The sequence below is a fragment of the Pygocentrus nattereri genome, chromosome 18, assembly GCF_015220715.1.
Source record: "Pygocentrus nattereri isolate fPygNat1 chromosome 18, fPygNat1.pri, whole genome shotgun sequence".
NCBI lineage: Eukaryota > Metazoa > Chordata > Actinopteri > Characiformes > Serrasalmidae > Pygocentrus > Pygocentrus nattereri.
The window spans coordinates 28693545-28720454 of NC_051228.1; the positions used below are offsets into that span (position 1 = coordinate 28693545).

The window sequence follows — 26910 nt, forward strand, 5'->3', positions numbered from 1 at the left end:
GATTTAGGATCTTCAAACTGAAGACGGAGTGAAAGAAACCTATCAACCAGCCAAAAGAAGGTAAGAAAACATCTATAATTAGGCCCTAGAATGACTGAAGTACAAATGTAGGGGCTAATGTAGCCCTGAAACTTGCATTGTACAATCTTGCCCATTTTTTATGCTTTTACACAGCGATTATAAAGTTTTTTTTATGTACATTTAAATACAGTGTTAGTCTGTGAGTAACAGGACAGTTTTGGCTCTGTATACCAACATTTTAGATTTGACATGAAACAATAACTATGAGTAACAATCACAGATATAATCTTATCTTGGGCTCAGCTGATGTCGTTGACGATGCTCTGCCAAGAATGTATTGGTTAGTCTATTTTGTAGCCCTGATAAACTTGTCAGATATGGCACTATACATCACAAGTCTGTTCTGAAACACACACTTTAAACCTAGAGCTCTTGAGGTGGACTTGAAGAAAGACTGCAGGGCTTAGGGCACCTTTTGTGATAGGCCCTTATCCTCTGAAAAGAGTGCATTCTGAATGGCTACTCCTTAAATCCTGCAACAGAATTGGTTTCTTGAATCTTGCACTCTGATTTGTCATTTTAATCCTGCAGTCTAATTGGCTCCCAAGTTTTTGTAATATTTTACATCACTAAATGATCTGGTGAAATGGAATAAAACTGTGTAAAAAGGACTTTATTTAGTATAGAGGTAATAAGTTGCTTTAGGGAAACCCAGCCCAGCACATTAACAGGGTTGCAGTGGGTATGTCTAATCAGGGAAAAGACTAAAATGTGCAGGGTAGGGGTGCCTCCAGGAGCAGGGTTGGGACAAAACAACAGACAATGTCACGATCTACTGACTATAAAATTACTTATAAACTACGCTGTTGTAGTGGTGGCAATATGAGACTGAGAAGTGATTCACATTTCTATTGAGCACCATCACTGAACAGTGAAACATTTGTTGTAACACTTATTCTTTGTCATCTTCAGGGCAACTCATCCACCCCTGGGATGTAACTTGAACGATGGTGGTGTTACCCCACTCATTCAGCCAATTGTGCCAGCCCAGCTTGGAAAACCATCTCCTTTCACTGCCTTCTCTCAGCAAAGCAGTGTAGTGCATTGGAAGATGCCTGGAACTGCTTGGGACTGGAACCCATCAGGTGTAGGCCAGACCTCAAAACCACACTCTGAAATAAGGGCTCTGCTTTTGTCAAAGAGGAGGGCAACTGTACCAGGTGCAGAACCAAGAACAGACATCCAGAACAGCCATGCAGTCAGACAGCAACAATGGCCTTCACCCCTCATGGTGAATCCCAGGGCTGTTGAGAGAATCAGCCATCAGCCGACAATCATCGAACATCATTCTGAACATCGAAAAGAGCAAGCAAGTGATGCTACCGTGCCTCTGATACAGCCTTATTCTTTTCCAACAAGTTCTATAGTACCTCCACCTCTTTCACTGCTGCCATTCTCAAATACTTCAAACCAGGTCCCATCACATGAGATCTCGACACCAATAAACTATCCTTACTTTCTTTTCAATGGGCGAACGTATTCTACTGCGGCCCCCTCTGTGCCTCTGCCTGGACCAGCCCTTCATAACGAAGCTCGATACCATCCCCACCCAGTTTAAAAGGTCGCACATGGTATCTGCTACTGTTATCAAACTGTACTATAAACTAATATACTTTTACTAATTTCCTTTTTATAAAATAGGCATATCCAGAGAATTCTAGACTCTCTTCTTAGGTTGTTACTCACATCCTTCTCCTATCGAATGTTTTCTTGACCTGTTATGCATTATTTGTTTTTTCAAATTCATGTAAATAGAATAACACAGTATGTCTATTTATATTGTAAAATAATAAGCTTGTAAAGAGATGTTACGCTTGCTTCGTTTTGTATTTATAATGCAATGCATCTTAACATTAAATAGTCATTTTTAATGGCAAAAATACATTTACTGTGACGTAGCTTCAAAACAGTTGGTCAAAGATATGTACCTATGAAGACATTGGATCCTTTTTATTATTATTCTAATTATTATTGTGGGTGTTTAAACTGCTATGTGTCTTTCTGTCCGTCCCCCCAAATGAACACAGGTCTTCCGGTGAAAGGAACTCTCACTGACAGGCCATTGCTACAGTGACATGGGGTCCATTATAGGAACTTTATTTAAGATAGTGGTCAGATCACTAAGAATGGACTTTCTGAAAGTACTTCTGCAACCTAAGATGTTAAGTCTGTTATTTTTTTATATTTATAATGTGGTGCATCTTACATTAAATCATTTATACAATAATGAGTATCACAGATTGCACTTCCTGATCATTCCTTCAGGACTTTTTGTTAAATACATGCACTAGCGGTGGCATACAATGCTGGACTGGATATTTGGGGTAAAAAAAGAATGAATCCAATCCAATCTTGTAACAGATACAACACTCAAAATGTGTGATGTTGTTAGCTCAGAATTTTGTCCTCTGGAGTCGTAAACTGTTTGAGTAGTTTGGGTATAATAGCCAACTTTTAGAAGCTCAACTTAAAAGGGAATTGAGAAGTTTAAAAAGTCATTCGTTGTTTAGGTTAAACTCTTGTTTCAAACAATTTTTCAATCATAAAACCAATGTATCCAGCATGAGGCAGCGTATTCATAACTATTTTGTGTAATAACAATTTGTGACATAGCATTAAACTCTTCAGGCTGAATACATGAGATATTTACTCTTATTATAATTCTGATATGTTTGATGTGAGGAATAAAATGATCCTTCAATTACCAACACATGAATCAGCACATACTTCACATTTAGGTTCATGGGTGACAAAAATCTCCTATTGCTCAGTGTGTAAATGGACATTCTGGAAAAAGGTATGCCACTGGTATCAGATGTAGGTAGCCTAACCCCTTACTCCAGTATAAGTACAGAATGAGACAAAAGTCACTGGACACCGTTTTATGTAAACAATATAACTAAAAAAATAAAACTAGATGCGCAATTCCTTCAGGAAATGCAAGAGTGCTTGAAAAGAGCTGCAAGTGTGTGTGTGTTTGTGTGTGTTTCTGTGTAGGTGAACAACACCTCCTTAGGTATATATGTGTGTGTGTGTGTGTGTGTGTGTGTGTGTGTGTGTATGTCTGTGTGGTGTGTGTTTGGGGCGGGGGGGGGGGGGGGTCATTCAAATGAACTGTCACTCTGTTATTATGTAGCTTTTAGTGGAGTAGCCTTGTTTAAGTCCAATTTGCACCCTCTGAACAAACAGTCATAACTCTGGAAATCCTTACTCTATCGCTTAGCCGGATAGATAGCGTGAGATAAGAGCCCTTGAGGATTAGTTTGGTGTAATGTTGTGTGTATTGAGAAGAAAATGTTTAAGTTATGACAAGTTAAACAGAGAGAAAATCTTGAAATAAGCAGATTCTGATTTTGAGAAATTTACATGGGCGTGAAAGGGGCAGTTTTCTGTGCCTAGTGCTAAACAAATGCTCATAAGTCTAACGTTTATCGATAAAATTATGAGATATTTTGAGGTTTCGGAAAGGACAGGTTTCTCTACCATTTAAAACTGAAATGGAGTTTCTGGGTGAACGTTTAAGGATTTTAAAGCAGATTCTCTGCGTGATCAGCTGTGTCTGTGAGACTGAGTGGCCTGCTGTGACGTCATCAATGTCAGTTAGAATGTGAAGTTCTGAACAATCCGCCGTTCATTCTTATGGGAGGTTTTTCATTTTTAAACTTAAATTTTATTAAAAACTCCCAAACCGATCGACTCCAAAAACACAGCACAAGTCACAGCGCTGAGACCTTTGAAACACAGTTTGAACAGAGTCTGTACATTAAGCGGTTCGGGCTGCATTACGTGTGGAAGAAGAATAAGAAGAAGTATGAGAGATAACAATTGGAGGCAGATGATCCGCTGTGGCGACCCCTAAAGGGAACAGCCGAAAGAAGAAGATGAGAGATAACGGTAGAGCACTCTAATAAAATAAAACGGTGTCCTGTGACTTTTGACTCACCCTGTGTATTTAAGTATTGTTGCTTCAGTGACCCAAGTACCTTTCCAAAGAACAACCTAAAGTACAAAAAATACTACTTACTAAGAACTGCTGACTTTAACTACTTACATAAAAACAAAGCACCGAGCTTCCCAGAGAACTGCAGTAGAACTACTTAGTGTATCCAGCATCTTTTATGTGCCAAAATATATTTCAGAATTATTATCACTGTATCCTAGTACCAGATCACTAAGGTCATCTAGTCAGGGGCTCTTAGTGGTCCCTAGGACAAAACGGAAACGAAAGGGAGATTGTGCTTTTTCTGTGTATGCCCCCAAGTTGTGGAATGCTCTGCCTTTGGATGTTAGACTAGCTGAATCAAAGGACATTTTTAAAGGAAGACTCAAAACGTATCTCTATTCATTAGCTTTTGGTCACAGGTGATGCTTTTGTTATTTATTGGATAGTGCTGCATTGTTTTTATGGTTTTATGTCAGTTTTATGTTGTTTATGAATGTAGCTGTACTGTTTTTATAGTTATATGTATCTGTTTTGTTTTATCATTCTATTTTTAGTACTTGTTGTTTGTGAAGCACTTTGTAGCTGTGCTTAGAAAAGGGCTATATAAATAAATGTTTACTTACTTACTTACTTACTTTTAAAAGAAGAACTGAAGTTTATTTGGCTTGTTCTCTTTATGATGCACTCTCAGTCTAAAAGAAAGTTTGACAATGTGTGAGCAGTATCAAAGCAGTCCAGGTTCTGTCACCAACAAAGTAGAAATATATTAAATGCAGAATAGGAATTAGTACCTTAATGTTAAAGTGGACTTCACCCATTTTTTTTTTTAATCTTGTAAAGTTCAGTCACAGTTATATTTACAAATTTGAAACTGTTCACAGTGGTGGACAGGAACCAGGCTAATGCCTCTAAAAGCTACATCACAAAAAGTTATTACAAGTAGGTAGTTCTGAATATGAGCCTGGTGCTCAGATGTTGTTATATGATCGTTTAAAGTTAAGGCTTTGGCCTAAAACATATATTTAAAACACATTCATGGTGGAGAGGTAAACGCAGTGTGTTATATGGCACTTTTTTAACATAATGAACATGACGTATATAAAATCTCATAGGACATGTGACATTTTGGGTAGTAAATGAAATGGCTAGATTTGCATTGTGGATATCTGTTGACTATCACCACCTCTGTGAAGAATTCCCCTTTAAAAAAGTAGGAAAAGTAGGACTTTTTTAAAAATTAACTCTCACTGTAGGCGTTTGCAGCTAAGCTAAACAGAAAGAAAAACAAAAGCTTTAGAGAAAAAAGATAGACAGATAGATAAGGTTCCTCTTCAAGTAGCAAAAATAGGTCGAGAGTACAGAGAGCGAACACACCAGACTTTCATGTCTCAGATTACAGAAGAGGTTGGCACGCAACCCAGTGGGCTTGTTTAGGAGTATCTGTTATAGTAAACAACCAAACTGTCTGTAATCATGAATAAACTGTTAGAGATCAACATAGTTACACTACCAGGGCAGACTACGAGCCGTTAGCTCGTGAAACCAACTCTCAGAACAGATGCAGTGTACAGGTCTGTGATGTATAAGGCCAAGTGAAGTCATGGCCATCATCGTGTAGACCAAGTTACCAGTTATAATCATGCAGGCACCCAGCAAGGCAAGCTTTAAAAAACAGCTCAAAAATACACCCATAATGCAATTTAATGTGTTGTGATATTTTGTTGTTTTTTTGTTTGTTTTTTAATAAGATACCCTTATTAGTCCCACAATTGTTCTGAATTTGTTGTTTAGACATTCTACATTTGTTATGACTTGCTATACATGTGTTGTTGGATCATAGGAAGAGTTTCTAGCTGCTACCTTATTTGCAGCTAAAGGGTATCCGTATACAGAACAAAGAATAAAACTAATGAAATTGCTCCAAATATTTTTCCAAATATGAAATATTGGCGTCAGTCTAACAGCACACCTACATCTACGTGTGAAATAGCACAACACAAAGTGAGCAACAACCAGGCCTAAGGAAACAAGCCCACAAATCCACATTGCGCCATTGCTGGTCCATAAAAAATACTTTTCTGTGAAGATTTTATATATATATATATATATATATATATATATATATATGTGTGTGTGTGTGTGTGTGTGTGTGTGTGTGTGTGTGTGTGTGTGTGTGTGTGCATAAACGAACTCTTCCCAGCTACACTTCAGAAACAAGCCCCAAAAAGCTCTGTTTGTAAGCGAATTTATAGATAAAAATCCATAGTCGCGTATAATAAGCGGACTGGTCTACTGGGGGTTAAGCGACCTCTTTAGTCCTCTTGTCCACTGGAGGGCGGCACTACATTTGCACTGTAAATTCAGCCGAAACGACGCGTATCCTCCGCGAATGCCTTTGCGATGACGCTGATATGAGGCAAACGCAGAGCGGCCATTACACAGCGAGTTTCCCTGGGAAGGTCGGTAGAGCGGGGAGCCACCAAAATAGATCAACGACAACGTGCTGGTCCCTTCGAGGCGCCCTCGATCAGTACGCCGTCATCGGAAACCGTAGATACAGATGAACGCTCGGAGTCGTCTGAATCACAGCTGTAACCAACCCATTTCGACGCGTTAATTAAATAATACCGGAAAAAACAGTTTCGGTTCGCTAAGCTAGCCGGAGCGGCCGCCTGCACTGCTAAGCGAAAATCTAGCTGGCTGGTTAGCGAGCGGAGCAGCTAGACGCAAATATCAGCACCGGTCCGGAGGGGGATATTAGGTTAGCTAACGGTGCTGAATCACAAACTAACGTCCAGCCTCTAAAAGCCATAGGGAAAAGCCTGCTTCACCTTTCAAGACGAGCTCGGAATGGATGATAAAGCCTTCACTAAAGAATTAGACCAATGGGTCGAACAGCTGAACGAATGCAAGCAGCTCACAGAGAACCAAGTGCGGACCCTGTGCGAGAAGGTACGTTAAAGACGCTAATCTGCTAGCTAGCTGTGAGTTACGGCTGATGCCATTTCATTAAGGATATAAAATCAATATCGCGATGTAATGTCGGCCAGTCTCAAACAGTCATCGAATTTCGCTCAATTTCTGCGAACACGACTGGCTAACGTTAGCTGTTGCGATTTATAGCGGTGTATCTGGGGGTTTGAGCTAACGTTATGCTAGCATCTAACCCTAGCTAGCTAGCTAAACAGCGCAGTTGCCTCTCTTGTTATTTCCAGTCAGAAAAGTACACAGGAGCACTAAATATAACATTAGCTGTCAAATTTGGCTACGTACATGGTTCGTTTGGACGGTTAGAAGTCTGAATTTTGTGGGTTTTATGTAGGTTACATACGTATCGTACAGGTTATTTTATTTGAACGGAGTGTTCATCCATGTGTTGCTTAAGTATCTTTTTTTAAACTAACTTAAAACATTTATTTTTTGTCTTTCAGATTCACAAGTTTTATTCGTCTTAAAACGAATTCGTCTTAAAACTGTTAGTGTGCCGGTTTGCTAACATCTTGCTAATAGCTCTCTCAACACGATAGTTGTGTTATACACATACATAGTAGGTTCTTAGCTTTTACGGTTGTTATTGTTATTTTAATCTGGACTTGATGTTGAATGTGATATGCAGTGGTTACATTAGCCGTGATTGAATCAATACCGAGTTAATCATCCACCTGATTACTGAAGGTGTAATATGATCAAGTCGTTCCAAGACAGTTGTTGGGCTTGTCACATTTCTGTACTCTCAGCAGGAACAATCCTGAGAGCTGACTTGAGGTTGATAATTAGCTACAGTACTTTGATGCTGTTTTATAGCTATTATGTACGTATGTGTGTTTCTTCTTGCATCAGCTGTTTTGATACTTGCACGTTCCAGTATGGACTTCCTGGCCAGATATAATTAGTAAAAGTACTAGTTATCAAACGTAGATAGGAGTAACATGCAAAATTAAGACAGACTAGTAGAAGGTGCTTCAACCTGTTGTGAGGTGCACCTAAAAAAATATCTAGGGGGGGGCGGGGTAGCATTCAGTCTGTATCATAGCAAAACAAGCACTTTGAGTTAAAAACATGAGTATTTAGGACACAAACAAAGCCTACATACATAACATTAAATGGAGCCATACCATTAGTTTTTGACTAAATAAAGTGCAAAAAGTAAGCATCTCCTCTGATACTGCGGAGTTTTTGTATGCAGACTACTCCTTATGCCATTATAGCTTCGCTATTATTTCTGATAATGCTTTCATGTGTTTTGAAGGCCCAGTCTGCAAGCTACGCTTTTGTCCAAGTCAGACACCACTGCAGTTTACATCGTTTCTTTGAAATGGCATGTACTGTATATGATGAATGTGTGCATATCATATTTTTCTGAAATTTCAGAAGTTGGAACAACAGTGCACCAGCAAACCAAGAGTTGTACATTTAGAAATTCAATAAAAATATTTATTATTAATATTAATATTCAAAGTTTCTCAACAGGATTAGATCCAGTTAAAGAGGACCACCTGTGCTTTGTCAGACTCCCAGCATTGTTATTTTCAAACTTGAAGCCAAAAAACCTGGGCATGTACACCACTTGAGAACATTTCATCAGACGTGTAGGTAGTCTGTGTTGTTAAAGTACTGACAGTATCCTCAGAGAAGCTTATATCATGGTGTTTTCCATGTGAATGAGTGTCATGAAAATATGTTGTCCACATGTGCTTTCTTCTGTTTTGGTTAACAAGGTTCAGGAGCTAAATCCTGTATCCAGTACTCAAAGAACACTGAACAGACGTCAGTCTGTCTATATCGGTTTTATACAGTGATGATTTGTTGTGGGTTTTTTTTAAGGAATAATCTTTGGATTTCCAGACTTGCTTGTCAGGATATTTCTGCTTTTGGTCATGTCTGTTTGAGGAAAGGGAAGGTCCATACTTGGACCTTACTCTGCAGAGTGGTTCTCTTAGGCCAAGCTTACTCCTGTCTGTGGCACCCGATCAAGAAGGCAATGTAATGTCCTGTTTACTATGTTAAATGAAAGGGAAAAGACAGTAATCTACGTAGTCCCCCTACTGTGCTAAAGAGGAATGGGACTGCAGTGAAGAGGTCTCCATGGAAACACTCTCATTGTCTCCATGGTGATACCGGGGGTAGTACTTACAGCTGATATTGATTTGATTTCAGAGTTTTACAAGGGTCATTTAGGCTCAAGAATAGGCAGAGGGCAGAGTTTCTACCTTGTTTTGATTGTTTTATTTCACTCTTGTTTAAAAATGGACACACTAACCATGAAAGAAAAAAACAAAAACGCTGGGCCTATTTATAGTCAGTGGCTGATTTGAATTGATCATGCGCTGTATTTGCCTTTGCCTGCGCTATGGACAGTAGAGGCTGTGTTTTGGAAACAAGGTCTTTGATTCATATATACACTGATTAGGCATGCTTCAAACTTTTAGGATCTCTCTTTCTTTGTATTTCAACATGTCTGTTATTGAACCTTCTTAATACATACAATTATTTATCAATTTCTTTTGGGCCATTTATCCAGGTTACAGTTATAACCACATGTAGGCTAGATTTTACAGACTGTAGGAAAAGTAAACACAGATTCTTGCTTATTTTAAGATTTAATTTATATACACATTATAGACTGAAACATTTGATTTAGACCTTCATTGAAATACTAATGGTTTACTAAATCTCATTAAGTTCATTACGTTTTGCCACAAATAACTAACTGATGCTGCTTTCTGATATCCACGCAGGCTAAAGAAATCCTAACTAAGGAGTCAAATGTGCAGGAGGTGCGCTGCCCCGTCACAGTCTGTGGCGATGTGCATGGGCAGTTCCACGACCTCATGGAGCTGTTCAGAATTGGAGGGAAGTCACCCGACACCAACTACCTGTTTATGGGTGACTATGTAGACAGAGGCTACTACTCAGTGGAAACGGTCACACTTCTTGTTGCGCTTAAGGTAAAATAATAAACAGTGGATTTGTAGTGAGCAAGAAATCAAGGGTATTATTCAAATCTTGTAGGAAACTTATGCTTTACCTTTAAACATCAGTTTATCTTTGCTTTTGCTTTGGTCAGCTCAGTTGAGTATACTTGTTAAGCACTACTCATAATCATGCGCTGTGTCTTCAACAGGTCCGTTTTCCTGAGCGCATCACGATATTGCGTGGCAATCATGAGAGCAGACAGATTACACAGGTGTATGGATTCTATGATGAGTGCTTGAGGAAATACGGCAACGCAAACGTCTGGAAGTACTTCACAGACCTCTTTGACTACCTACCCCTAACAGCCCTGGTTGATGGACAGGTGACGCCATTCTCCTTATTTAAAAAATAACACTTCCACAATTTCTACTGAAATCCAGTACAGTTTTAGCTGTTTTATCTGGCTTTTGTTAACTGACAAACTATTTGCAAGCTAATATTTTCTTTTCTTCTTCAGATCTTCTGTCTCCATGGTGGGTTGTCTCCATCAATAGACACACTGGATCACATTCGTGCTCTAGACCGTCTCCAAGAGGTGCCTCATGAGGTTAGTGCAAACATTGAATTAAATATGTCAGCATGATATTCTTCTCTGTTGACCCAAAGCAGTGCTAAAAGAAAAAAGGGTTGTAACTAATACAGCTATTGGTCCATTTCAGGGCCCCATGTGCGATCTGCTGTGGTCAGATCCCGATGACCGTGGAGGCTGGGGGATCTCTCCTAGGGGTGCTGGTTACACTTTTGGACAAGACATTTCTGAAACTTTCAATCATGCCAATGGTCTTACTCTGGTCTCTCGTGCCCATCAACTTGTCATGGAGGTGAGATATTGACTTCACATCTAAGACTAATTTAGGAGAAAGAAAAAATGCATTTTTATTTTATGAAACTTGTTTCGAGATGTTAAAGTACTTGTGTCAACAAGTTGTTCTTTTCTTCACCCTTAGGGATACAACTGGTGTCATGATAGAAATGTTGTCACTATATTCAGTGCGCCAAACTACTGCTATCGCTGTGGCAACCAGGCTGCCATAATGGAACTGGATGATACTCTTAAATATTCCTTGTAAGTATTCATTATTGATGTTTTGTAATCTGCATTCTCATAAGCTAAATTGGGAATCTTGGCTAACAGTAATCTAAAATATCTCTAATCTCAAAGAACAAAAGTGGCTGTGGCTTTTGAAACATTTATCATGCTCTCTAGTAGTTTGGAGCGACTCCCAGTGTCACCATGGTGCTGTTTCAACCATTCCTGATTGGATCTTTGAAACTCTAGAATGATGTTGGCAAGTGACATGAAATGTTTGTGTGCAGCTATAGTTTGCTGTTAGCCCTGCTCTCACCATTGTGTCTGTTTTTCCACAGCCTTCAGTTTGATCCTGCACCTCGGCGCGGAGAGCCTCACGTCACCCGCCGCACCCCCGATTATTTCTTATAAACGCACACACTGGCCTGACGTAGGAACACGACCTCTAAAGCAAACAACAAAACAACAACAAATCCCGACATATATACATATTCATCCCACCGCGTGTATATATATGGGGATGTGTTACGACATGACATGAAAGCACTAACATGGACCAAAATGTGCCATACAAGCATTTAATGCAGAAATACAAATTGCCCTGTGTCTCAGTACTGCTACACAGTGTCCCGTTTAGCCTATAGTGCAATTGCCTGCTGTATACTATGGATAGTAATGTTCTCTTTGTTCTTGAATTGTACATTACTCTGAGCAAAAAAGTGATATTTAGCTTTTCCCCCTTCAGTATCACTGGACAAAATTATGTACTTTAAGTTGGCAATGCCAGGCATGTGAAATAAGGTAACATTTTATACAAGTGCACAAGCTTACATCCTTTCCTGTCTTCACCAAAAAGAAACACTATGCTATTGGGAATGAATGCTAAATCTGAGGGAGAAGCCTCTTCCTTTTTGGGAGTGTATGCTTTCATGTATATGAAGCCCTATCTTAACTCAACTGTTCCCCCTTTGTCTAATCTTACCATTTTTTTGTGTTTACTGTCTTTTCTGTGTATTTGTCATGAAGTGATTGCCTCTTCTTTGGTGTATTTGAACTAATAAAGTACTTTTAATCGCAACCTACTTTGTGTTACGTTTAATGCTGAATGCTCTTTGTGTAAAAACACATCTTCAGTAGAAAAGAGGTGTAATGTTGACAGCTAGGTAAACAAAGCCATGGATTACAATCTTAATTTGACCTCTAGTGGATTGTCTTTGTTACTACAATCTAAAGGGCTTTCTTGTATCTTGGTGCCACACGGTGGGGACAAAAGCTCGAAGTCATGATACAGAAAATATCTTTGCTGACCCAGGATGAGTCTGCTAGTTTGTCTTACAACACGTAGGTTAGGGGTTTGGATAAGGGTCGCAAGACCGAGGGTCCTGTGGGTTCAGGACCCCTTATTTAACCTCTTGGATCCACAGAATGTCTCCATTTCAAACCTGGTGGGTTATGAAGTGGGGTATGTTGATGTTATACTGCAAATTCAAGGAAAGCTCATTACTTAGCCGCTTCATGTACAATCCTTGAGCTTGTCTTTGATGTGCTTAACTAAGTAGAGATGCAGCACAGGTCTGCCTCAGGGTGGCGCTGTAGCAAATTGGTTCAAGCGGTTGATCTTTCCTAGCCTAGCAACTTTACACCGACGCATACTTATTTGTAAATCGAAAAACTGAGGGCAAGAGTGAAACATTACTTATTTCTGAAACTGAAAGCCAAAGAGCAGCTGTGTAAGATCTCCGTTAATGTGTAGAAGGACGCACTATCAACTAGAAAACAGCATTTCGCGTGAGTTAGCAGCCAAACCAACATCTATTCCAATTTCCCCGTTATAATAACATGACTGCAAATTGGGAGCGAGTCATCAATGAGTCGAGCTATACGACTAAATAATTCCTGCCCAGAACGTTTATTTCATTTTAGAAAGCAGAAGGATGTATTTTACTACAAGAAAGCAAACTTAGCTGTGTGTTTACTTTCTTCAGAGCCCGTTTATGAGGAGCCTGACCATTTCCTATTTCCTTCCGTTATAACAAAATCAGGACTGCTGGACGCCAGAGGGCGCCCGCGAGCGAGTCCGATAAACTGCTAAAAACTAAAAATTAAAATCGTTTCTAATCACTCGCCCTTTTTAGAAAGTACAAGAATGTATTTCACGAAAAAGCGTTGAAACAGGGGTGTTCTGTGCTCAGGAAACCAATATAATCTTTTAAATTTAGAAACTAATTTTACTCAGATGCTCCACCTTAACCCTTTCATTTGGGGCTCCCTCGGGAGCGCCCTCTAGCGCTTCAGAAACCCGGAGGGCATTACAGAGCTTGAGACAGACCATGAGCGAAAACGGAGATGGTACCGGAGTCGGTTTATGAGGAGCCCGGCTTCCTCCTGTCTGCCTGCTAAACGCCCGACTGCGCCCCCGAGCGAGTATATATATATATATATATATATATATATATATATTTTTTTTTTTACTGAAAAATATTTTATAATCACTCGTCCAGAACTTTCCGTTAATCTAGAAAGCAGAAGAGTGTATTTCACTAAAATCCTACCTATGAGGCCTGTTCAAACGCCCATAAACGTTCAAAGGTTACAGGTGTTGACGTGTTTTATGCGAGTCCATGTTCAGAAAATGAAGGTATTTTTATATTGAAAATGTTTAAGCATTTATAAACGGTATATTTTACTCAAATGCTTCATCTTAATCCATTCAGTCTGGACTCGCTCGGGAGCGCCCTCTAGCGTTTGAGAAAGCCGATAACATTACAGTGGTGATTCTCCTCTCTACAAGTTCTCTAATAGTATCATATAAATTTGATTAAGAATCATATTTACGTCTGTGTAAAAGTATGCCAAATGCAGTGGGGCTGGCGTTTATCATAATGTCTGTTATTTTTCATCATATGAAGAAACAAGAAAAATGTCAGAATCTGCTGTTTTACAAGCTGAAAATTCTAGGAAAGCCTGCGAGTGGGAGAGAGAGAGATGGAGGAGAGTATGGCTCATTCTGTCTTATCTAAAATCACATTTTACTAGTAAATGCAATTACAGATATCTACAATTACATTGGTACTAGTTGAGATTCTAATTACAGATAACAACATTTTAATTCTGACTAGTGACAAACCCAGGTCTACATGTCTTTAACTGAGTTTTGACTAGCAGAAATGTAGTTATGACTAGTTATAATAAGTATTAGAAAAATGTAGTTTCAGATCTCTGAAATGCAGCTGTAGATGTCTTGAATTCTCTTTTTGACAAGTAAGAACAATATTATTGATATCTAAAGGTAGAATTGTAAAGTCAGAATGCACTTCTGAAATAGAAAAGACAATTTTTTAAAACTCTGTATATGTTAGAAACTTATCTTTAATTATGACAATACTTATTTGACTTGTATGAATTACATTAGAATTGGTGGTAATTAAAAATATCATGAGCTATCATGCAGCTGTACTGCACCATATCAGTTTAAATGTAGGTTAACTTGTGACCTGACCTGTTATTATGTGTGCCTGGATGTGCCAGTGTAAATAAACAGCATGGTACTGTTGAGACTAGTTATTGCAGGTTGATTATTTTTCTTCCTCCAGTTTAAGTGAAAACTAGGCTTATACAAAGTACTTTTTTCTGGCCTAGTTCAGATTAAAATCTATATGTTCTGCAGCCAATGAATTTAAAAATGAGATGGTTGACCTGAATGTAACAAAATGAGCTAAATATGCATTAGCAGGTATATAATTTTGCAAGCCATGAAAAATACAGTATTATATTAATTAACAGATCAACATGAAAGTCAAAGTGTCTCCCACCTCCTGCCAAATGAAGGTAAATGTTGGTGAGAGGTCTGCCTCATCCACCAGATATGTGCACTGTGCAAACACCACAGTTACTGAGTGCAAAGGTGGACATATGGGATATGGGATAGGAGGCTTTAACCCTACACAGTGAGCAGCCATTGTTATGAATTCATTCAGCACTTCATGGCAATGATGGCAATAATCTGACGTACACCATGAGTGACATTTAGATTAAAATACAGTCTAATAGTGTTGTCTTCTACAAATTAGCATATACTGAACTTGAGTTCTGACTAATAAGAAGTCAGTTCTAGATCTGAAATTGACTTTACAATTTATCAGAACACCAGTTTGACTAATCATAATTATCTATCTATGTTTTTTGAATGGAGATCTGTAATATTTACAGTTACTAGTAAAGATGTAAGTTGATACACTATATTGCCAAAAGTATTCACTCTCCCATTCAAATTATTGAATTCAGATGTTCCAATCACTTCCATGGCCACAGGTGTATAAAGCCAAGCACCTAGGCCTGCAGACTGCTTCTACAATCATTTGTGAAAGAATGGGTCGCTCTCAGGAGCTCAGTGAATTCCAGCATGGTACTGTGATAGGATGCCACCTGTGCAACAAGTCCAGTCATTCAATTTTCTCGCTACTAAATATTCCACAGTCAACTGTCAGTGGTATTATAACAAAGTGGAAGTGATTGGGAATGACAGCAACTGAAGTGATAGGCCATGTAAAATGACAGCGCGGGGTCAGCGGATGCTGAGGGGCATAGTGCACAGAGGTCACCAACTTTCTGCAGAGTCAATAGCTACAGACCTCCAAACTTCATGTGGCCTTCAGATTAGCTGAAGAACAGCATAGAGAGCTTCATGGAATGAGTTTCCATGGCTGAGCAGCTGCATCCAAGCCTGTAAAGCGCCACCACTGGGCTCTAGAGCAGTGGAGATGTGTTCTCTGGAGTGAGGAATCACGGTTCTCCGTCTGGCAATCCGATGGACGAGTCTGGGTTTGGCGGTTGCCAGGAGAATGTTACTTGTCTGACTGCATTGGACTAAGAATAAAGTTTGGTAGAGGGGGGATTTATGGTGTGGAGTTGTTCTTCAGGAGTTAGGCTCGGCCCCTTAGTTCCAGTGAAAATAACTCAATGCTCTAGCAGACAAAGACATTTTGGACAATTTCATGCTCCCAAATTTGTGGGAACAGTTTGGGGAATGGCCCCTTCCTGCTCCAACATGACTATACACCAGTGCACAAAGCAAGGTCCATCAAGACATGGATGAGCGAGTTTGGTGTGGAAGAACTTGACTGGCCTGCACAGAGTCCTGACCTCAACCCAATAGAACACCATTGTGATGAATTAGAGCAGAGACTGGCGACTGTCCAGGGTGTATCCTGCCTTTGACCCAATGGGATAGGCTCCGCCACCCCCCGCGACCCAGAAGGAGAAGAAGCTTAGAAGATGTATTTGGTATTGAGGAAATTAATGAGTCATCTTTTTTTTTTTTTACAGACGATGGCTAGGTGAAAAACTTCTTATAAATATTTTAAGTTGCCAACTTTCAAGGCTGACTTGGCATGATAATCTGCAAAATTGACAATGATTGACCAAAACAGGTGCATTTTTGGCATAAGATGCACTGAAATATTTTATTGTCATGGTAGTGTGAGAAAGACATAAAAACATGTTTCTCATGCAAAAAGCATGAACGCTATTTGTTTTGACTTGCTTATTACTCTCTTTGTAATATATGTACAGTGTAGCTATCTGTACATATTTTAGATAGTGGCCAGTAACATCTACAACCCCAACGAGCACACATAGGTCTACATGGAAGGAGCGTGGGAAGAGGGATCAACCCGCTCAAGATCTCCAGAGGCCAGCCACATGACAGCTCTGAGCCCTGGAACACAGAGAATGATTCTGATTCTGCCCCACAAACCAAGTGATTTATGCCTTGCAGAGCACCAGGAGCCCAGGTGAATGCATATTCCACACATTCACCAATAGATCTTTTCAGTTGTTTTTCTCCACTGATACAATGAGGACAGTCTCCAAAAACACCAACAAACATGCAGAAAAAAGCAAGAAAATGGACAAGAAGTACAACTGGGCTGACGCTGAAGTTGGGAAACTACAAATTCCTTGGTCTCATCATATATAAGGCATTTGTGTCATTGCCAAGTGTCCAAGACTACTAGAGACATAACCACTTGTCTGTGACGTTTCCAACCACTGTCATGACAAGAGACAGATTCAGGGCGTTATTATAAAACATCCACTTCAGTGATTCAGAGGAGGATGCCAAAAATCAAGCCTCTTATTGATGATACACATTACCCTCCAAGGAAAGAATTGGCAGTGAAAGACATTCCTTGCCTCCCTTCATTGTTGCCTATAATAAGAACATGGGTCGGGTTGACCTGTCAGACCAACTCATCCAGTATTACTCCACCCGTAGCAAAACTGCTCACTGGTGTTTTACCTTGTTCCTGCACAACAAACGCAAACATCCTGCGCTGTGAGATCAGCAACACACAACAAATGCAGCATGTGATGCACAAGAACTTCCTGGTTGAACTGGTGTCTGAGCTGTGTGGAGTGGACAAGACAGGAGACATTGCCACCATTACAGGTGTCAGCGAGAAAGCCAAACAAGAGTGCTGGACCTGCCCACGCTGCCACCAAGTGGACAAAAAATGGACACTCACACCATAAAAATGCAAGTCCTGTGATGTAGCCTTCTGTGTCAGTGTTGTTTTAAGGAGTGGCTCAGGAAAAAAAAAGTTTCATTAAGCATGTTTGTTATTTTAATATAATTTAAAAAAAAATATTTAATGTGTTTGTATGTTTTTGGGTCCAATATGTTGATTCAGAATGTCAAAGTGAAAAAATTATTGTCAGGTCATATAGGTGGCATTGTGCTGAAAAAGATACCAAACATTGTCATCATAAACCGTTTTTAATGTTCCATTATAAAGGCAAAATCAGTAGCATTCAAAAAAGGCCAAAATAGCCCAAGAATCACAAGGCTAAAGGAATCGTTCAGGCATGCAACATTAATGCATTAATGATGTTTTTTACAACTGTACTTTCACAAAATGAAAGTAACCTTAAAAATTCAGGTATGTACTCTTCCTACTCTTCCTAGGGGTGTTTTACCCATCCAGGATTGTGATACAGTGTGCAAAAATATCTGCACAATTTAGGATAAGGCACAAATCTGACCAAAAGCTGTCTAAATGGCCCATACATAAAAAGAAATGTACATGTACATATATTAAATCCAAGACACAGACAAATGACAAATTACAAAAACAACAGAGTGCCTTCCTAAGATATTGGGCCGCCATCAACCACCTGAACAAAAGTCTTTTTCATACAAAAAAAAAAAAAGAAATGATGTATTTGTGCACATTTATACAAAAAGCTTGCTGTCTCAGCATGAAATCCCAACATCCCTAAAAGTGGAATAATGACAGTGTAAATACAGACGATAAAAGAGAAAATTAAAGTGGTGTATTTCTTTATAAAAGAAATAAAAAGAAATTCTTTATAAAATACATTTTTTATAAAAGCATCCGATTATCTACATGAAATGACAGCACATAAACAAAGGGAGAAAATGGGCAGAGGTGTACTTGGCCCAGGTTAGCCTGACAAATCTTTCTAATCTGGATTTATATGTTATGCAGCTTGCATTCCTAACATTCTCTGTAATTTGAGAGCTACACAAAACTATGATCTTCCGTGTTACAGCACAGTGAGTCAGTGAGATGAGCCACTGCAAGGCCATTAAAAGTTTTAAATGTCATAAGCAAGACCTTGCTGTCATCAGAAAGCCAGCGTAGTGTAATACTGAACAGACGAGCTTACCAGGTCGAGGGGTGTGTCCAGTGTCAGGTCCAGTGGCAATTCTGTTGGCAGGTCTAGTGATAAGATTTTTGCTTATTTATAAGGCATGTAATGTGCGCAGCTGGCTGCAGGTTCGTTTCTTTTCTTTTGTTTAGATCAACATTTGTGTATTGGGTTGGATTTTTTGTAATAAGTACTAACAAACATATTGTGTATATAGTGCTAGTACAAAACTATTAACCATTAACCACCAGTTTGCAAACAATTTCTTCTTAATGTCTGTGGATTTGGAGACTGAGGGTCAATGTTTTTAAAACTCAATATTATAAATGTTTAAAATAAACCAATTAAATAAAATAATAAAAATGATACATTTGTTATAATAATAAAGAAAGTGTTGGGTGGAAAAGAATTTTTTTATTCATACACTTCAGGCCAAAAATATGAGAATAAGCAGTATTTTTGTTTGTTTTACAATTAAGTCAATTTGACAACGTTTGACATCTAGCTCCACAATTTTTTTCCAGAAATGTAATTGTTTTGCATTCATGTACTCTTACTGTAAGTTATTACTATGCTTTCATAGTCTTTGTTAAGTCCCTTATACTGATCATTTGTTAACCGTTTACACGTCTAATTTAACACTCCTAATTTATTTCAAGCCTTTAGGAGCTATATATAAATGAAGCTTTAATAGCAATAAGAACTGATTGGTTGTACTCAAGTCACTAGGCCGTCTCAGAATTATAAGTCTTATGTTTTCATGTTTTGGTCTGTATATACAGACTCTATATAACGCTTGAGGGCTCTTATTTTGACAGGATTGGATCGTAGGCATGGTGGAACTCCTTAGCTCCCCCATGCCATGGCACTTCCCTTTACTGACTGTTTGCCTGCTCACTGTAGCCATGGCAAAAAAGCAGGATTGCTGGCAGCTGCCTCAAATGAGACGTGTCCATTAGCAGGTCTTGCGGCAGGTCCACTGGCACGTCTAGTGGCACATCAGGTCCAGTGGCAGATCAGATGGCAGGTTATGGAGCAGGTCAGGTGGTGGATTAACAATGTCATGGGGAGAAATGCTGAATGTACTGTTTGGCAATAGAGATGGCACAAACCATATAAATCCATTTAGAAGATTATTAGGTTGTGGAAGGGTCTTTTTCCTCCACATTGAGGACAGTGTTTGTAACGATCCCAACATCCTCCATAGTGAGGTCTGAATGTGTGAGAAGGGGCATTCGGGGGTAGGAGGTGTACAGGGCATATATTGCAGGAGAGTATCCAGACTTGTGCAGCCAGTCTAAAAGAACCTAAGCAGACAGATGCATGCTGTATTTATAGAAGTTAATATTTTATCAACTAGTATGAACAATGAAGTACTTACTGAAGAACTGCAGGCTTTGAAGAACCTCCTTTGTAATGTTCTTCCACTCGGACATCGCAGTGCAATCCTCAAAACCTGCAGATCAGTTCTTATATTAGACAGTGGACAACTGAAGAATTAGGCATTCATTATAGCCACTGTTAAACAAAGCAAGCTCATAGAGAATGAACACAACTCACCCCCTCAGTGTTTTCTGGAGGCTCATCTGGTAAGATTATGATCTTATATAGGAGAAGAAATGGAAAAAAGCTCATGAAACATGTGCCATGTACAAACTGAAGAAAAAAAAGTTGGGACAGTAGATAAAATGCAAATAAAAAGAGAAAGGAATGATTTCCAAGGCCCAATTCCATTTCTCCCCCTTGCCCCTACCACTTAGACCTAAGTCCTCTGTTCTCACATCTAGAGTTAGGACGTCCTGATTTTTGTTAAGAGTGGGGTAGGGCGAAGTGTTAGGGCACATTGCCCTGCAAGTTATGAGGCAAAAAAAAAAAGAAAAACTGGCAAGGTGGCTACATAAGCGATCAAAGAAACCCACAAATGTATTTTCTCTGTTAAAAATTATGATAATCATTGTATTACCTTAGTTTCATGTAATTTCAGTGTATTATCGTGGTTTTCTTCATAACAAGCATGAAAAAAAATTGCTAATAGCATGCTAATGTCTCTAGTAGCTAACTTTCCCGTTCCAACTTAAATAGTCCAGCAGTATTGACTCCTGAAGCGCCAGAATTCTACTGCTGCACCACTTAAGGTGGAAAGAGAACATTCAAACAAGATGCTGGTGAATAGGTGACTTCAGCTTTGTATCACCAAAGAATTAGCAGCAATTACAAATAATTGCCGTATCCCCAAAGAGGGCTTTGAAGGCATATGATACCCTTAATGTAACTAAAGCCCAGCAGTGAGGTTGCTGAACTTTTCCCTTCTCTGCTATCACTGCAGATGGGCCGGGTCACCTACAGAGCACCGCTAGTAGCCTGTTAATGAAGCAATGTTATATATATTTTTTTATTTGAGGGTTGTCACATTTCGTAGGGCAGGATTTCAACCACTACCCCTTGTAACTCAGTTCTAAGGGATTAGGATGACACTTGAAAACAAGGCAGAAGAAACAAAGAAGAAATGGCACTGGGCCTAAATCTACTTTGACCGTATTTAAACAAACCTGATACAATGTGATGTCTGTAACACATTCCAACAAAAAGTTGAAACAGAGACACTTTGTAAAACAGTAAAAAAAAAAAAAAAAAAAAACTTTTTTCTTTTTATCCCTATCCCTTGTTTTCCAGTGTCACCCTAACCCCTTGGAGTTACAAGGGGTAGTGGTTGAAATCTTGCCCTACGAAATGGGACAACCCCAAAAAAAAAAAAAAAAACAAAACAAAAAAAAAAACACATTGCTTCATTAACAGCTACTAGCGCTGCTCTGTAGGTGACCCTGCCCGTCTGCAGTGATAGCAGAGAAGGGAAAGGTTCAGCAACCTCGCTGCTGGGCTTTACTTACATTAAGGGTACCATATTCCTTCAAAGAGGGGGGGATACGACAATTATTCATGATCACCCACTCCTAATTCTTTGGTGATACAAAGCTGAAGTCACCTATTTGTCAGCTTCTTTTTCAAATTTTCCCGTTCCACCTTAAATAGTGCAGCAGTTACATTCTGGCGCTTCAGGCGTCAATACTGCCGGACTATTTAAGGTGGAACGGGATAGTAGGCTAGCTAGCTACTAGAGACGTTGGCATGTTATTCGCGATTTTTGTGCTTGTTTCAAAGAAAACGACCATAATAAATTGAAATGGCATTAAATTAAGATAATACACTGGTTATCGTAATTTTTAACAGAGAAAATACTTACATTTGTGGGTTTGGTTGATCGCCCAGCCATCTTGCCAGTTTTTCTTTTTTGTCTCATAACACTCCGTCTGGGGGTCATCGGTTCTGACCTCTGAAAAGCCTGCGTTCAGAGGGCCATGTAGCCCTAACACTTCACCCTTCCCCTCTATCTCAACAAAAGAAGTACAGGTATTTAAGGAGAAGGCTGAGTACTGTAACTGAATGCCCATAACCTTCAACCCTTTCGACATTTGACTACGTTTAAAACCCGGCATGCTTTTGTGATGGATATCACCACATGGGCTTAGGAATACTGACAACTTCTAGATTTGGATGTTGTACTTTGAAAAGGGGAAGCCATACATCAACAGTGTCCAGAAGTGCTGCCGACTGCTCTGGGCTCAAACTCATCTGACTGAAATGGACTGATGCACAGTAGAAACGTGTGCTGGTGTCAGACGAGTCAACCTTTCATATTATTTCCTGCAGCCTGGACTGTCTCCTATTGAGAATGTCCGTCTTATTAAGCTCAAAATACGTCTACAAGCACCCTGTACAGCTGCACAGCTATAGACTTTATAGCTATAGAAAATTTTGAAAGAAGACTGGAAAAATATTCTGCATTTAAAACGGGATCAGTATGTGTCTTAAGTCCCCCCAAAACAATTATTAAGTTCCATGAAAAGAAATGTAACACAGTATTATACATGCTCCTGTCACAACTATTCTTGGCACATGTTGTAGGTGTCACCTTTGGAATCAATGTATTTTTACAAAAAGCAATAAAGTTCATAATTAAAACATCAAATATTGTGTTTTGTATAGTTTTCATTCAGGTCAAACAGAATTGCATTTTTTTGGCTTTATTAGTATTTCATACTCTTTTCCAACCTTTTTGGAATTGGGGTTGTAGTAATAAAACAGGAAATCTATTATTGGCTCCAGCATCACCACTGCTGATGACAACACAAGCTAAATTTTTCATATGATAATGTCTGACTATGCAAGGGGTCATTGGTTCTGGTCTTGAATGGCAAGAGCCCAGCACAGCTTGGTGAATTCTGTGCTCTAACACATCTACTAAATATAGATGATAAGTGATTAATCTATGAATTCACCCTTCTGATCCCTTACCTTACAGGTTGGTGCAGCCATAGCAGTGTCAAAATAATGATTTTGTCTCAAGACCTAAATATTAATAAAATGAATTACCTTTTTCTCCTTAGGGAGTTCTTTCTGAACAGGAGCTTGATGTGGCGTCTCTAGCTGCTTTCGTCTCCTTGCTGCCTTCTGGTTGGGGGTCTTGTTATCATCCTCCTCTGTGTTTGCCTCAGTCTCTTCCTCCTGTAGCCACAGATGAAATTAGTGGAGGAAACTCAAATGCCAGTGTGATGATATAATGGTAACTCAGAGAGTCAACCAATGCATTCAGTCTATGACTGTGGTATGAGTCTTGATTAAGGAACTACATAAATGGAGAAAATTCCAAGAACTAAGGCTGGAGATTGAGGTGGCATCTGCTAATAACTTTATTAAACCATAAATCCATAAAGTAGACCCAACTTTAATTTTCTAAGTAATTGTTTGCTTGCTAGCATTAGTGCCTCTTGATCACAAGATACCAATAACAGTACATACAGTCGTCTGCAAAAGATTGGGGCGCCCTACGGAGACCACAATTCTGCACATTTTAATGCACAATTATTGTTTATTGTTGCACAATTATTGTTGAATTTAACATACTGGGGAAAAAGAATAAAACGCAAAATGCGGCCCGCACAAAATTTACAGCACATTTTATATCTAACTCAGCACATAAATAAAAAATGTGCACTAAAATGTGCAGAAAATGTCATTTTTGTGTGTTCTCTGTAGAGGATGCATACATTTTTACCTAGAAAATCATCAAAACATGTAATTTGACCATGGGGTGTTCAAAAAATTTGTATAAAACTATATTTATATATTTATACTGTTTAACTGTTATTTTGTTTATTTTTCTCTTAATCATAATTGTGCTTTGGATTTCTTTTTAGGTGATCATTGAACAATGAGAAGTAGGCACAGATATCAAAAAGAATACCAAGGAGACAAGAAATACTGGGATGTAAAATCTTCATCAAATGAAGCAAGACATAGAAAATGCAATGGGAGAGAGGAGGACATGGTGAGAATTCTAATGTATGGATGTTAAAAGGTATTCGAAAATGGTATACAAGTGTCTTACCCCTCCCAGTGTGGAACCCTGGCTAAGCTTCCATGTCTGTCCAGTCATACGATAGAAGTCTTCCTCTTTCTTCCTACGCACTGCTTCCTGTCGAGGCTTCAACACAGCTTCATGATAAGCACTGGACTGTATTTTTTGAAGAAAATACAAAATCAGTCTATGCAGTAACAAAAGCAGTTTAAAGGAATAGCTTGAAAACCAAGTCTTAATTAGTTCATATTTGCACCATGTCTGTAAAAGAATGTTGGCCGGTCAGACCTTAACAACATGGTGCTCCTGCTGCTCTCTTCTCGCTTGCTCCTGCTTTACTCTGCTAGATGCTTCATCAACTGGATCTGCAAAAACAGATCAAACGAATTTTCATCCATACTGGGGTGACACACTGTGACACTGCTTTTCGGTTCCAGATATTTCTGCCATTTCTTCTTCTTCTTCTTTCAGTTGCTCCCTTTAGGGGTCACCACAGCGGATCATCTGCCTCCATCTTGCCCTCTCCACTGCCTCCTCTACTTTCACACCAACCATCTCCATGTCCACCGTCACTACATCCATAAACCTTCTCTGAGGTCTACCTCTTCTCCTTCTATATTTCTGCCATATAATTAGAAATATAATTGATCGATAATGAGCAACCACAATATGAAAGCGACCCTATTACCAGGCTTGTTCTTAGTTATTTAGATTCTGTTTTGGATATATTACACAGGGTGTTTGTAAAGGACCTGACATTGTTCCGGACTGTATATAATTTGCTTGGTGCGTCAGATTGTTCAGAAGAGAACAGTTCAAAATCCAGGTTTCCTTCCTGGAAATGTAATTCCTGCCTGGTTAACATTTACAATACTGTGTATGATTTAACTTGGTGTCATTTTAAGAGAAGAACACCAAACAAATCCAAACAAAAGATCACACAGGTTTGGAAGACATTCTTCTGGCAGGAAATACAGTTTTCTTAACTTTACTATTGCTATCTTAAGTATCATTTGATATTGTGATGCTATAATATATTTGGAAAGTACTATAAGCAATATAACCAGTACACAACACAATTCAAAATATCTACAGAAAGACCACATCTCTGTTACAGTCATATGCACCCCTGGTCAACAGACTTGTTTTGTCCAAAGTGAAAATAAATAAAAACATTCTCTACAGAAAACACACTTCTGCACGTTTTAATGCACAATTACTGTTTATTTGCTAAATGTAATAATGCGGCCTTCGCAAAAAGATATAGCACAGTTTATACCTTATGCTTCTCCCTGTATGTGAAACTGTTGACCAAATTTGCAGAAAAATGCCATATTTAAGTGTGTTCTCCATACAGAATGTGTCAACTTATTTTCAGTTAGAAAGCCAACAAAACATGTCATTTGACCATGGCAGTTCAAGCTTTTGCAAAGCTTTAAGTCCCCCGAACTGTGTAAATGAGCATAATAATAGAGGAGGGATTTCTAAAAGGTGTTGAAACATACTTTCCAGTTCTGCAGGACTCGCTGGAAACAAAAAAGACTTCAACTTTGGGTACAAAGAGGAGACCATCCATACTGCCAGAGCCAGAAACAGCAGTCCGCGTCCTGCCAACTGCAAGGCAGCTTGAACACCTGCAGACCAGAAAAGCAAACACGAGCTGCCGAGTCACACCAAACGACTTTTACACTTTACACTAAACGACTTTTACACTTTACACTAAACGACTTTTACACTTTACAGTAAAAGACTCGTTTTTCAGTATAAACAGCCATTTTCAGCTGAGGAACAGTGTTTCTGGTGAAGTCTACTAAAAGGAAATGACGACTGAGGAAACCGAGGTTCGTAAATACGAATGAAAATGATTATGTAGACAGGATATTTCTGAAAGAGAAGTTACCTATAACTGAATACTTCCATGAGAAAATACAAAACACAGACACACAGAAAACGCCAGGTAATATGAGCGCTCTCGCAGCAGCCATTTCCGTTATGAGTCGGTATGTTCCTACGGACCTGGCGTTTTCAAAATAAAAGCTTTGGCAAACGAAATCCAAAGATAAAAGTCACATCCTAACTCAATGTTCTAACGGGTTAAAATCTAAATGAAGACACACACACACACATACATATATATATATATATATATATATATATATATATATATATATATATATATATATATATATATATATATATATATATATATATATATATATATATACTCAAAACGGCCATTAAGTACAAGTTATTCATACACACACACACACACACACACACACACACATATATATATATATATATATATATATATGTGTGTGTGTGTGTTTGTGTGTGTGTGGGTGGGTGGGTGGTGATTATTGAGGCTTTGGGCTCCCAAGTGGTGTAAAATAACACAAGCAGTTTCTGCTTCCCAATTGCAAATTTGAATGAATTTGTCCATAAAATTTTTACCTTACATCTCAAATGTGCAGTTTGACTGTTCTTGTGCAAATGTTCTTCTTTTTTTTAATCTGTTTTCTTTTCTTAGTAACAGCGTCTTTACAGCTACACATCCTTTCAGACTGACATTGCAAGTAATTTTTGCCTTCTCCTGTAAACTTGCCATTTTAAAAAGCTTGTTTGTTTTGTACTCTATTGCATATATACCATAAGAAACAGCCCAGAATTACTTGGAAAAAAGTCTGGTTCCACTGTGTGTATATATACATATATATAGTTTATTCAATTTTCACTCAAAAGAGCCATTAAGTACAAGTTATTCATTCACTGATTCCAGAACAGCTGATAGTA

The 26910-nt window shown here is 38.8% G+C and overlaps 3 protein-coding genes across 8 annotated transcripts in view; 2 read left to right on the forward strand and 1 right to left on the reverse strand.

The window, feature by feature from the left end:
• The window catches only part of LOC108410412 (testis expressed 15, meiosis and synapsis associated), a 45599-nt gene extending 43291 nt beyond the window's left edge, over nucleotides 1-2308 (forward strand). For all 5 annotated transcript variants that reach the window (XM_037547365.1, XM_037547366.1, XM_017681468.2 and 2 more), the window contains 2 exons: nucleotides 8-60; nucleotides 994-2308. In XM_037547365.1, coding sequence (XP_037403262.1) covers nucleotides 8-60; nucleotides 994-1639 — 699 coding nt within the window. In that variant the 3' untranslated portion in view covers nucleotides 1640-2308. The remainder of the gene's footprint in view (nucleotides 1-7; nucleotides 61-993) is intronic.
• A 4122-nt stretch (nucleotides 2309-6430) lies between these two features.
• On the forward strand, nucleotides 6431-12112 carry ppp2cb (protein phosphatase 2, catalytic subunit, beta isozyme). Its single transcript, XM_017681471.2, has 7 exons — nucleotides 6431-6976; nucleotides 9763-9972; nucleotides 10149-10322; nucleotides 10458-10547; nucleotides 10660-10821; nucleotides 10948-11066; nucleotides 11369-12112. Exons 1-7 carry the CDS (start codon nucleotides 6875-6877, stop codon nucleotides 11439-11441), a joined length of 930 nt encoding a protein of 309 aa, XP_017536960.1. The 5' UTR covers nucleotides 6431-6874; the 3' UTR covers nucleotides 11442-12112.
• A 5674-nt stretch (nucleotides 12113-17786) lies between these two features.
• On the reverse strand, nucleotides 17787-26114 carry ubxn8 (UBX domain protein 8). 2 transcript variants are annotated; one of them, XM_017681477.2, is made up of 8 exons: nucleotides 26018-26114; nucleotides 25623-25751; nucleotides 24406-24482; nucleotides 24148-24273; nucleotides 23133-23264; nucleotides 20262-20303; nucleotides 20083-20157; nucleotides 17787-20008 (listed from the first exon to the last, which is right to left on the reverse strand). In XM_017681477.2, exons 1-8 carry the CDS (start codon nucleotides 26100-26102, stop codon nucleotides 19838-19840), a joined length of 837 nt encoding a protein of 278 aa, XP_017536966.1. In that variant the 5' UTR covers nucleotides 26103-26114; the 3' UTR covers nucleotides 17787-19837. The 2 variants fall into 2 exon arrangements, with proteins under 2 accessions (XP_017536966.1, XP_017536965.1); XM_017681476.2 differs by having other exon boundaries at nucleotides 17787-20027.
• Between the last annotated feature and the right edge of the window lie 796 nt (nucleotides 26115-26910).